At 27.2% G+C, this 12801-nt stretch overlaps 2 protein-coding genes across 2 annotated transcripts; both read left to right on the forward strand.

Annotated features, from left to right (window-relative positions):
• Positions 1–421: 421 nt before the first annotated feature.
• LOC112691025 (protein fem-1 homolog B) lies at positions 422–8624 on the forward strand. Its single transcript, XM_025565137.1, has 12 exons — positions 422–764; positions 866–1046; positions 1446–1649; positions 2649–2810; positions 2886–3078; positions 3460–3603; positions 3871–4045; positions 5739–5882; positions 6342–6568; positions 6750–6863; positions 6939–7066; positions 8445–8624. Exons 1-12 carry the CDS (start codon positions 594–596, stop codon positions 8579–8581), a joined length of 1980 nt encoding a protein of 659 aa, XP_025420922.1. The 5' UTR covers positions 422–593; the 3' UTR covers positions 8582–8624.
• A 1161-nt stretch (positions 8625–9785) lies between these two features.
• Positions 9786–12786, forward strand: LOC112691026 (ataxin-10). Its single transcript, XM_025565138.1, has 5 exons — positions 9786–10483; positions 11614–11778; positions 11984–12276; positions 12335–12516; positions 12641–12786. Exons 1-5 carry the CDS (start codon positions 10122–10124, stop codon positions 12749–12751), a joined length of 1113 nt encoding a protein of 370 aa, XP_025420923.1. The 5' UTR covers positions 9786–10121; the 3' UTR covers positions 12752–12786.
• Positions 12787–12801: the final 15 nt, after the last annotated feature.

The raw sequence follows: 12801 nt of genomic DNA on the forward strand, positions 1-12801 counted from the left end.
TGATAAATGTACAGTTGGGAGTACGCAAAGCAATGGCGAAAGGTCGATGAATGGAAAAAAAAAGGATAAGGAACGCTGGCTTGAGGTGGTATAGTGATACGAATTTATGTTTTTAAATAATAAGATAATAAAAAAATAAAATAAAAATGTTTAAATGGTTAACACTCGTGATTTAATACTCCAGGCTAACCAGTCTTCATTTATTTATTTATGTACATAGGGTGTTTATTGAAATGTATAATATTTCTTATTTTTCCATTGGTGAACCGAAATCTAGCCCCGAAAAATATAACGCGGCTAGGGCCCAGGCAAGAATTCCTGCCCTGGTACCTAACAGTAATGTTATGGTTTCATTATTATTACGCCCGTAATATTGTTACGTATCACGGCCGGTTGTGCGCGCGTGCCAGTGGTCCGAATGATAACGCAACCCGACCCGACCAAATGTGATACCAGACGTCCCGTGAACATTAATTTTGTTATTTTTTCCAGCACTGTTATGTAGACACACCGCTGTGTACAGGAGCGTTTCACGAATCTCCGATCCAAACACAAACCTCAGTTCGGATATGCTGGTGACGCGTTAGTCAGTCATGACGTCGCCAAATCGATTCGAGTCGTTGTCTCCATTCGAGTCGTTGTCTCCGTTCGGGTTCTCCGACGAGGAAGATCTGCGGTTGTGCGTTATTAAAGGTTTAGACGAGCACTTTTTAAATTCGATAACCGATTACGACACCGAAGAACTGGAAAAAGTCTTAAACGAGGTGTGTGTTTGTAGAAAGCTTTGGCACAACGTTGCTATTTTCCCTTTCCCGACTGCTCCCAGTTCCTGATGAGATTGCTGAACTTTTGTGTCACTGTTTAGAAATATGTCGTCGAAAAAGATCAAGAGATGACTTTGCTTATCGAAGCTTCTCTGAGGGGACGTACAAAAATCGTGAAGTACATGTTGGAACAGCTGTGCAATGTCAATTTGGATGCTCAGGGAAAGGTTTTTCATTTTGATTCGATAGTCGATGGAGCTACAGCACTTTGGTGCGCGGCTGGTCAGTATATTTATAGCCGTTGTCATATGATACTTAATGACACCAATGTATTATTTACTGATATTACTTAAGAATTCATAAATAATATGAATAATAGGTGATCATGACATTTCCTACCAAGAATACTTAAATCACAATTAATGGTACTATTATTGGTGTCCTTTTTCTTTTTACATAAAGTTATGAATGTTTTAATATGATTATTTAGTCGTTAAATGAAAAATATTATATTTACAGAAAATGTAAAACCATAACTATTTATTTGTTTTTTTTCTAATATTATTAGAATATCATGTTGACTTATCATTACCATTCATCAGTATATACAAATTGTTTATCTTTATTTTAATGCTTGGTGAATTATTAATTTCATATTTTAAATATTTGTGCAATTCACAGGTTCTGGACATTTAGATATAGTCCAAGTTCTGCTTGGTTGTGGGGCAACTGTTGACCTTTGTACTAAAACAAAATCCACTCCTTTACGAGCGGCTTGTTATATAGGAAGAGAAGATATTGTTGAATGTTTGATTCAATATAGGGCTGATGTCAATAGAACCAATATATTTAATAGCACATGTCTTATGATAGCTTCATACAAAGGTAAAATAATTTTGTATTGTTATTCATAAAAATGGCATCTAGTAATATGCTTTGGTATGAATTTAATTATTCTAATAGTAAAATTATGAATATCCATAACCTTGATAGTTATTGTAAAAGCATGTGAAAGTTAATAAATATTGAATATGATGTACAGAACTATATTAGAAGTATAGTTTCCTGAACAATAGTAAGTTTCCAATTATTAATTACTGAATACATAAATATTTATTTGTTAATTAATAATTTTGAATTATATATATTTTTTAAAAAAAGAATAAGTCTATACTTTCTATACTATTCTATACATATAAGTTGTTATTTAATATGTATATAACTTAGCTATCCTTAAAAATTATTTCCAGGGAAAACTACTTCTAGACTTGTAGTACCTTCTTTCTAAATATGTTTCTAGTGATGCAATTATAAATGTATTAAAATTTTTAATTAGTACTGTATTGTATTGTATTGTAGTACTCACTATATTTTTACATCAAACATGTTCTTAATTTATAACTTCTCTGTCTAATTAGTTTTTAATTTTAATTATAACCAACTCATTTGGCAATCAATACATTTGAATAAACGTCAATTTCAAAAAATAATATAATATATACTAAAAATTGAATTAAAAATAATAGTAATGCCTAATTCATATTCACAAATATGTTCGAAGATTAAAGATTTGTATAATTATAGCATTTTGTTGTAGTTCAGTATTTTTTTTTTTTTAGAAATTAATCCATATAAGTAGAGTTGATTTATAAGTTTTCGATGTAATTATAAATATTTTTTGTTTTATTGGAACTTTCATTAATATTTATATTTAAATTTATATATTTATATTAATTACTATATCCCAAAAAATGTAAAAATGTATTTGTAATTGGTGATTTTATAAATCAATCAAAATGTTTTTGTTTTTAATGTTGAGATTACACTTATTGTGTATGTACATATAATTTTTTTATTTAATTTTTAAAATATTAATTTTACCAGGCCATGAAAAAGTCGTAAAACATTTATTGCTAAATGGAGCTGATGTTAATAAACAAACCAACTGTGGTGCAACAGCCATGCATTTTGCTGCTCAAGCTAATAATATTAAAGTTATACAACTACTCTTAAACTCTAATGCTTGGCAAATGAAAAATCATCATTGTATATCAACATTTTATTTATTATTTTATTATTTTATTTGTAAAGACCCCTTAATCATTATAATTATTATTGTAGCCTTAACTCCTATTTTGGTTGCTGCTGAAAGAACACATTATGAACTCGTAAAATATCTCCTCAGTGTATTACATTTGACTCGTAAAGAGCGTATTGAAGTTGAAGAATTGCTAGGTGCTTCATTTTTGAATGACAAAGACAGTTATGATAATAATCTAGGATTTGCTCTTCTCAAACATTCAATGGAAATGCGGTTAGAAATTTAAATTATATTGTATTTTGATAACTCTTTGCAATATACTACATTAAATAATACAATAACTATTTTCAGTGATGTGTTTGTATATTTCTTTAGTCGAGTTCCCATGATTAATATACTTTAAAATATTTATCATTTGTGCATTTTCTAACCCTATTTAGCATAATATTCATATAAACTAATTTTTTGAATAATATTCATTTATTTAACTATAATAGTCATGGGAATTAAATTTTATTGTTGTAAATTAAAAAATGAGACATTAATATGAATTAACAAATGCAATATGCTATTAATTGTACAAATTAAACTAATTGGTTTTTTTTATTTAATTATTAGTTGATGTATATTTTATTAAAAAAATATATTTTTTAGATTTGATGGTGATCCAATAATACCTAAAGATGTTTATAAAAAAGTAGATGCTTACAACAATCAAGTGGAATGTCAAAATTTAGAAGATTTAATGAAAATAAAACTCAATAACTCAGCTTTACATTATGAATCATTGATTATTAGGTAATTTTTTATTTTCATATATATTTTTTGATAATTTGAAATTGGTAACAATAATTCTAGGAATAATAAAAATAAAATATACAATTAAAAATTAAAAAAATTATTTCTCCATATGTTTATGTACTATTTTTTAAATTAAACATTGGTATATATTAAATTTTTCTTATATATTTTGATTGCTATCTTTATATTTGTAATATAATTTTTTTTTTACTATTTATTACTTAAGCTCAACAATCATAATTTTAAATTTTAATATTATTTCAGAGAAAGGATTTTGGGAGTACAAAATCCAGATATATTGCAATCAATAATATATCGTGGAGCTGTTTATGCAGATTCACAAAATTTTTCACCTTGTTTAAAACTTTGGAATCATGCCATGAAAATAGCTCAAAGAAATCACTTAGGTATCAGGAAAGATCTTTTACGGTTTACTCAGGTAAACAAGATTAACATTTTAAAAATTTGGATTTTTTTATTCAAGGATTTTCAAAAAAATAATCTAATAAACCTTTTCAATATTGAAAATAATGTACAGATTACATAATGTTTAATTTGTTAATGTCAATTTTCTAAACATATTACTTCATTATGTTTATCGATAATGTTTGTCTATTGAACTAATAATGATTGAAATGCACTTTATAATCTGAACCCATAACTATCATAAATTATAAAGAATGTACAAAGAAGTAAAGAGCATAATTATTAAAATGGAATATAAGAAAGATATTTGTATATTTTATAACAGACAAGATTCTATTTTTGAGTAAGATACAGGGATGGTTGAATGGTATTGCTATATTGGTTTTTGAACTTAAAACCAATGTACCATTACAATCAAAAAATAATTCCAAATGAAAGAGGTAGATAACCCAAGAAGGTTAATTAATTTATATTTCTAAAGATGCTTGATATAGTAGTAGTAAAATCAAATTTCTAAATAAGGTATTATAATTTTTAACTTATTATTTTAAACAAAAAAAAAAAGACATCTAGATAATAAGTAAGTGATATTAAAATGCTTTTATTTCTCCTATGTTATCAAACTATAATCGATTAAAATGCATGAAATATTTTTTTAAATGCTAATATAAATTCAGTAAATATTTTGAGTCCCTAAAATTAATATTTCTAGAATAACCAAATGACTAATATTTTTTAATTGAAATTTGTTGAAATACCAAATTTTGTTAACATTTAATTTTCTTTGTGATATGAACAGGGGCGGCTCATTGGGGGAGATGTTGAGACTGTGTCTCCCCTTAAAAAATAACAGCTACTTGTTAAATTACTATTTAAAAATGTATAAAAATATTTTTATTTTTATTGAAAATATATTATAGCGATTTCTCTATTTATTATTATAAATTCAAGGTCACAAAATTAAAACCTATAAATAGTTATTTCAATGGAAACAATATCTAAGTATTTTAGTAATTTCGACAATCGCGGTTTCAATGAAACAGACGTCTGATATGTTCAATCATAACATGTAATGGTTTGGCTTGTTGGACAGAGGGGCCAGGGAGAATAGTCCGCGTAATATAGATGCTATTGAAACTGGGTTCATGACAATAATTTCCGTGCCATCGCGCCGTCGGTAGTCGCTGTACTGTAATTAGTTTATAAAAAAATTTTAAATTAAATTAAACTAAAAATATTAACTAAATATTTAATAAAGTATTAAGTATAATTAATTTTCCAATAAAAGGGTTTTTCTTGTTCTTTATTGTATGGAATTTATGTTAAATAATTTAAGTCTCCCCAGAATATTTACTACGAGCCGCTACTGGGCATGAATTAATGGAGTAAAAAGTAAAAAAAAATAGTTTTAATAATCTTAAATCATGGGTATATGCAAAATTATGAGCAATATAATTTTGTATTAAAGTTGGTCCTGTTACAAAATTAATTTGTGTCTTACTAAAAACACTAATCACCAAAAAAAAAAACTAAAAATTCTCAAAAATTTATGTAATTTATAACAAATATAATTACTCATACTAATTGTTAATTTTGTTGCAGGTAACCTTTAACTTTGTATTATGTAATATAATATAATAATTTTATTTATTGCATCAGTTAAAAATGTTTACATTTTCTAATTCTATTGTTTTTAATTTTTTCAGGTATTTTGTCAAATGATTAAAGTCAATATTAATATCAGACTATCAGATTTAATTGACATATTGCAAGTAGCAATTAAAGAATTTAAAATTAATCAAAAAAAATTAATTGGAGATCTTTCAGTTGATGATAGGGAAGTTATAGAGGTATAATGATAAATATATAAATTACATTTCTATAATATTTTATGATAGTAAAATAAAGTTGAACTTACCAAGATATTTGATGGTATGATTAGAATATATGTATTAAGGAATAAATATATATAGGATATCTAATGAGACATACAATCAGAGATATATGAGAGAAATTAGGTTGTCATAGTGTGAATTTTGTATAAGAAAATATGAGACATAAAAATTATTGTAAAAATATAGAAAAAAAGAGAAATTCCGATATTTGAAAATTCAAAAATATTTTCAATCAAAAAGTGAAATTAATTTGGTAAATATGAAGGTGATGTAGGAAGAAGATATTTGAAGCAGAAAAGAATTGAGAGAAAAAAATAAAAAAGTTACTATTATAGTTAATTTTAATATATTTATCTATTTTATACAATAATAAAACTTGTCTATATTTTGTATAATTGTTTCTTTTTAAAATAGAGAGAATATTTTTCAAATATATATTCAACACTTGGTTTAATTATTATAACCAGTAATGCATTAGAACATACTGATAATGTAAATGATCCGCTAAAAGGAGATTTAATGAAAATGATAGTAGAAATAAATAGACTTGATCTTAGAACAAGTTCTAACCAAACATTACTTCACTTATGTTTAGATTATGATACTAATGTGGATAATATTTTCACCACTGGAATATGTTGGTAAGAAATATTTATATTCTATGTAATTTATTTTAGATAGTAGAAATAAAAAAAAATAATTATCTGTAACTCTATTTATTATCATAATTCATTAACTGATAGATTTTATTTTATGTATTATTTTATTTTATTATTGAATAATATTTTGTCTCGTCTTAAATCTGTCTATTGTCTATTATAGTTTTCCAAATTATCATACTATGAAGTTATTAATTTATTGTGGAGCAGACATTAACGCAATTGACAATAATAATAATACACCACTTCATTATATTGGTAAATTCATAGAAGATTTGTAAGTATATTAATACTTTGAAAAATATATTTTACATTTAATGATTATATATTTATTTTATTGTTATATTTTAAGTCCTCATATACCTCATGAAAGTGATTATTTGGATTCAAAAAAGATGGTAATTGAACTATTAAATGCTGGTGCTCATACAGATTTTGTAAACAAATGTGGAGTATGCCCTCATACTGGTTATCTAAAAAGTAATTATCTCATATTCTATATGAAGGGTGGGGCAGTGAGTTCTGGCAAATTTTAATCTTAAGTTTATTAAAAGGACATCATACTCGTATGTGTTGTATCTGTCTGACATACATACAACAATGTATGTAACAAAATGAAAACAACAAACTATCAAGTTAGCTTTAATATTAGAGTAAACTGACCTATAATCAAACTTTGAGGGAAGAACATTATCTGTGTTTTGTTGGTCGGTTTTTTCCAATATTTCAATTTTTAATGTATTATGAGTATGTAAAATATAACATTTTACAAAACATCATAACTCGCTAAAAAAAAATTAAAATATCGGAAAAAACCAACCAACAGAACACAGATAATGTTCTTCCCTTTAAGTTTGATTATAGGTCAGTTTACTCTAATATTAAAGCTATCTTCACTACATTTGAATCACTGAATGCAAATTTGTTATGTTGTATGTATGTCAAGTATTAGAAACAAAGTAATGAAACAAATTTTATTTTATTCAAAATTAATGTTATATTTAATTATTATTGACAAATTCGTAATTTTTAAAAATTACTTTTCTGAAGTGGCCACTATCATTTTGTATAGTCAGCTATCCGTTTTTTCATACTGTTCAAAACTCTGTAGAATATACACGTCTTCTTTGAATTCTAAAAATATATGTGACTTATTAGTGAACACTTTAGATTATAAAAAACCCCATAAAAAGAAATCAGGTGGTGTAAAATCAGGAGAACGTGGTCACCAGGAAATATTATCATTATGCGAAATCACACGATAGCTGTGACTGTAGCACTTAACATTATGTAGAAATGTTAAATAACTTGTTGCCAGCTGAATTGCAGCGCATAGGAGTTCAAGATTACAAACTATAGTTCCAACAAGATGGTGCTATCAGCTATACAGCACATATTTCAATGGCTGTTCTTAGAAAAATGTTTTTGAATTCTGTGATATTGCCTGGCCACCATATTCTCCTGATTTAATGCCACCTGATTTCTTTTTGTGAGGTTTTTTGAAATCTAAAGTGTTCATTTATAAGTCACATACACTATAAAAATTAAAAAAGATCATTAGATGGGAAAGTACAACCATCGATGTTCATATCCTACAGAGAATTATGAACAGTATGAAAAAATGAATAGCCGACTGCATACAAAATTAAGGCAGCCCCTTCAGTAATGTAATTTTTAAAGTTAGAGATTTTATTATTAACTATTAAATATAATTTTTATGTTAATTTAAATAATATTTGTTTCATTACTTTGTTTCTAATACTTGACTAATAAACTTCAATTAAAATTCGTCACAACCTACTGCCTTTACCTCTCTTTATTTTTGATTATTAATAAATATTTATTTTATTTTTTTTAGCTTTATTTAATTTAACAAATAACACACCAAGAAGTTTGAAGTGTCTATCTGCTATAGTACTTAAGAACAATACTCCAAGAGAATTTTACATCAATCAATTACCAAAAACATTGAATTTATTTACTAGTTTACATTAAGTTCCAAAATATTATTTTAATGTGTATTACTAAAAATTGAATATTATACATAGAAAGTTGGTGATTGCTACCGTAAAATATTGAATAGTTAATTAGATATTTTTAAATATTATGTTTTATGTTAGTCCTATGTTTATATTTTATTCTTTGATGTATTATTTTTTTTTTTTCGACATTAAACAGCTATTAATTTTCTATCATTATTAATGATACAGTATTATTAGTTTCACAATTATTTTTTTTTCTTTTAAAAGCGGTTTAGACAATCAAAGTCAATACCTATTTAATCAAATCTTCTAGGAATCCTGAGAATTCAACGGAGAACTTGTGCCCTTCAAAATAGTTTACAGAACTAATCGTAATGTGTGAAAATTAAATTCTGAGCAAATAATTATTGTCTCCTTTGTTCTGCTGTTCTGCGCTGTTGCTAACAAAATTTTTCAATGAACAATCTGTGATAATAATTTGATATTTTCCAGAATACGAGAAACGTCCTAATCAGCAGACAGTAATAGCGTTGATTTTGTAATAATATATTATAAAATCTATTGTATGATACTATGGTGTACTCGGTACACTGTGACAATAAGAAGTGGCTACATTTTTTTTCCCTAAAAATAGCTAGTTTGTCCAGAAGGCTTTTGTGTTTCGCAATACAAATCTACGGCGTCTTTTTATTAGGCAAGGCTTATAGCACGGTATAAAATGGACAAGTATATTTTAAACCGTGGCTTATAGATTATAATCCTTAAGTTATATTATTAGTAATTATAATTATAATTATAATCCAACCAATAATCTATTGTTGTAGTTGATGATCCACTAGGAATATCGGTAAATCCTTTAAATAGTTTAATTTCAGATTTTAAGTGAAGTGTGTCAATTTTAAATATTTTATTGATTAGTTCTATATCTTCATTTTTAGGATTTAATTGTAAAATATGACCAACAGAAGATATTACACTCAATGTTTTTTGGCTAAATCTTTCATTAAGTCCATTTTTCATATTATCTAATGCTATATTGTAAAAGTTTATTTTTATTTCTTGTTTTATAGTTTCATGAAATGTTTGTGGTGAACTACTCCTGTTTTCTAATAGACATAACACTTCTTAACTGATTAAGTAACAAATTACCGTTTACATTAATTTATAAATCATATCATAGATAACACGTTATCTGTGTTATACTGGTGTACAATCAATGCACCGCCCATGAACAGGACATCGAACATCGGATGGATTTGTTTTTCATTGACTGTTTCTGAGAAGAGATTCATTTTCCTGCAAATAATTAATTAAAAAATATATAGGTATTGGTAATTTGATTGTGGCACTAATTTTACGACAGTGTGGTGAGGACACGGAAAAAAACTATCGGTGATACATCGACATCATCGTATGTTTAAAATATCAAATTTTATCGGTGTACCGTTGAACTTACTCTTCGCTCCAAACTCGAACGATGATCGCCGGCTAGTCGTCCGTGTTAATGTTCAGCGGTCTTGTTAAGCGCACTGTAAAGTCTGCGTCGCGCGAAGATGGATCTGCGATCGTTGGAGGACGATTTCGCGAGTCACTTTATGCGAATCTACTTGATTCGCGCAAAATCTTTGTCAGCGGTTCACGGGTCCGACAAAACGTGCCCGACCGCCGACGCTGAGTTGGAATACGCCACGGACGCTTTCCGTTGGCTCCGGAACCACTCGCCACGACTGTCGTCCAGCGCTAAACACGAGTTGTTGGAATCCGGATTGGTACCGCTCTGCTGTTGGTTTTGTGACCACTACTTCGTCGACGTACCGCTCAGCCGCAGCGTACTGTTACAGTTCTTGGCCAATTTTTCTGTAAACCATTGCGAAGCTCAACGAATTGTATTTCAAGATTTTAACGGCACACTAAGGTATGCGAGCGCACTTTTTACGGGTTTTTCGCTCGAGCATAGGCCCGGCGATTTATAGAACAATGGGTCCCATTAAGGCACCGACAATTTAACAAAATAAATAATTTAAAATATGTTCAGAAGATAATATTATAAATGATTTTAAGGATTCTTGAGTCCAGTTCTAAACTTATTTTTTATGCTTGCCAACTTTGAAAATGCCCATTCAGCAGAACAATTTACGACAGGAATTGTTAAATATAATCTAATTACAATTAAAATATTAGGAAATTAAATTTTTTAATTTTGTTTCTTCAAACCATTTTAATATTTTATGCACATTTGAAGCATCAAATAGAGGTTTACTGAGATACCAATATTCTCTAAATTAAACCAACTCATATTTTATATAAGATTCTATGCCAACTTTATACATAGAAATGAAGTTGTCCAAGCTTAAGTTAATATCATTATCTAGCTGGATATTTAACTTAATGATAAATATAAAATGCTGAGATTTATAGTTATATGCAGTTATCCTTTTATCTAATTTTATTTCAAATTTTTCTACAATCATGATATTTGTTTCTACTCTAAATTTGTCAATACCTTATAACTGAGTTTCTTATCGTTAATCAAACTCAACCACCAAGAATAGATATAAACACTGTAATATCTGTAATTAGGTACTTTATTCTGTGGTATAAGTGAAAATACTGTACCTACCCCAAAAACATTCATAATTATTTAATATTATACGATATAATTTTTTTAAATTACTTGATTTTTTGTGACAATGATATTTAGAATTCTTAATATTTGTTTGGGAGCCTTATAACATTGTGGGCCCAGGGGACGCGATCCCTCTGCCCTCCCTCCACCATAGTCCAGACTTGTACGAGTATGTTCAACGTTCTATTATGCCACTGTTCGATGATTACATGAATGTCAAAGCAAATTTATTGTTTTCTAAGTAAACAGTTATAGAATTCTAACATATCTATTAGATAAAAATGTTTTTTTCGATATCAATATATATTAAATATCTAAGTATGTAAATTTTATATTAATATTTATGTAGTTATCGTATTGTTTGGTGTACTTGTATTCCTTCCATGTCGTAATGGGGATTTTTCTTTTTTTGGTTTTAGAAATTTTATATCTTCATCGGATGATTCTAAGTTATTGAATAATTCAATAATGCTGCTGTATAATTTATGTTTATACAATACTCATTTTAGACAAGATGTTTTAAAAGATGAAAAAGTAATTAAAAAAATCATGGAACACTGGACTCACAATGAAATAGAGTATAGGTGAGTTAGTAATGCAGTAGAAATTATTTAGTACAGGACTACCGATTGTTGATCTTATTAAAAAATCTGATAGAAAATAAATGATAAATTAACCTTACCTAATCTGCTGAAATGTAGGGAAAGTCATATTAAGTAACTTCTGCTGTAGGTGTATGGTTTATTAATAACAATAGTGTATAAGTTTTTAAATTATGTTTGGTTTTAGTAAAATATTTTTAGATTCCATCTTCTCAAGTTCTGAAGATTTCTTATGTACCTATACAAATCTTTCTTATACTTCAAAAGAACAACTTACGAGCATGTTATCCATTTGGTTGGATCACTATATTGAAGATGTGTCTTTAGATGTTATATATGTAATAATAGACAATTTTTTTATTAACTGCACTGTTGAAGAAATAACCAATAATATAGTGAATGTTCTTGCCAAAGCATCTAGTATAGAAAAATTTAAATCTGATATAAAACAACACACTCCTCTATTAAAAAAATCAATGGGTATGGTAGTAGATGTAATACACCGTGTACACTGTTGAATGATATATTTTTATTTCAGACATTTTAATAACTATTCATGAACAGGGTAAGGATTCAAATAATGACTTTAGCCCAGTCAAAGGCTTGTCAGATTTATTGGTTAATTTTGAAATACAAAAGCAGCATAGATTTTGGTTTAAATCCGATATAATAAGACTGATAGCAAATATGTGTTATAACCATAAAGAACACCAACATTTGGTAATTATATATACTTTGCATTTTGTAATAATACTTTTAAGTATTATTTTTAATTAATTTACCAATAATATAAAATATATTTTAAAAACAATAACTGAATACTAATGTTATTTTATTTCAACAGATGGGTGTTAATAATATTATTCCAATACTATTGGAGTGTTGTTCATTTGATGCTAAAAATCCATGTGAGTTACATATACATAATATATATATATATATATACAGTGTGTAAACAGTAATCGAGAACACTCAATATCTTTTTGTAGAGACCTGCTATTTGAA

The sequence above is a fragment of the Sipha flava genome, unplaced genomic scaffold, assembly GCF_003268045.1.
Source record: "Sipha flava isolate LNK unplaced genomic scaffold, YSA_version1 550_pilon_pilon, whole genome shotgun sequence".
Classification (NCBI taxonomy): domain Eukaryota; kingdom Metazoa; phylum Arthropoda; class Insecta; order Hemiptera; family Aphididae; genus Sipha; species Sipha flava.

What these genes read in the sequence shown, in the direction of transcription:
- LOC112691026 (XM_025565138.1), top strand. Translation starts at nt 10,122, where the DNA reads ATGGATCTGCGATCGTTGGAGGACGATTTCGCGAGTCACTTTATGCGA. An exon ending in TCTATTAAAAAAATCAATGG is followed by an intron (nt 12,277 to 12,334) that starts GTATGGTAGTAG and finishes TTTTTATTTCAG; the next exon opens with ACATTTTAATAACTATTCAT. An exon ending in ATAAAGAACACCAACATTTG is followed by an intron (nt 12,517 to 12,640) that starts GTAATTATATAT and finishes TTATTTCAACAG; the next exon opens with ATGGGTGTTAATAATATTAT.
- LOC112691025 (XM_025565137.1), top strand. Translation starts at nt 594, where the DNA reads ATGACGTCGCCAAATCGATTCGAGTCGTTGTCTCCATTCGAGTCGTTG. An exon ending in AGCACTTTGGTGCGCGGCTG is followed by an intron (nt 1,047 to 1,445) that starts GTCAGTATATTT and finishes TGCAATTCACAG; the next exon opens with GTTCTGGACATTTAGATATA. An exon ending in TTCACCACTGGAATATGTTG is followed by an intron (nt 6,569 to 6,749) that starts GTAAGAAATATT and finishes TGTCTATTATAG; the next exon opens with TTTTCCAAATTATCATACTA.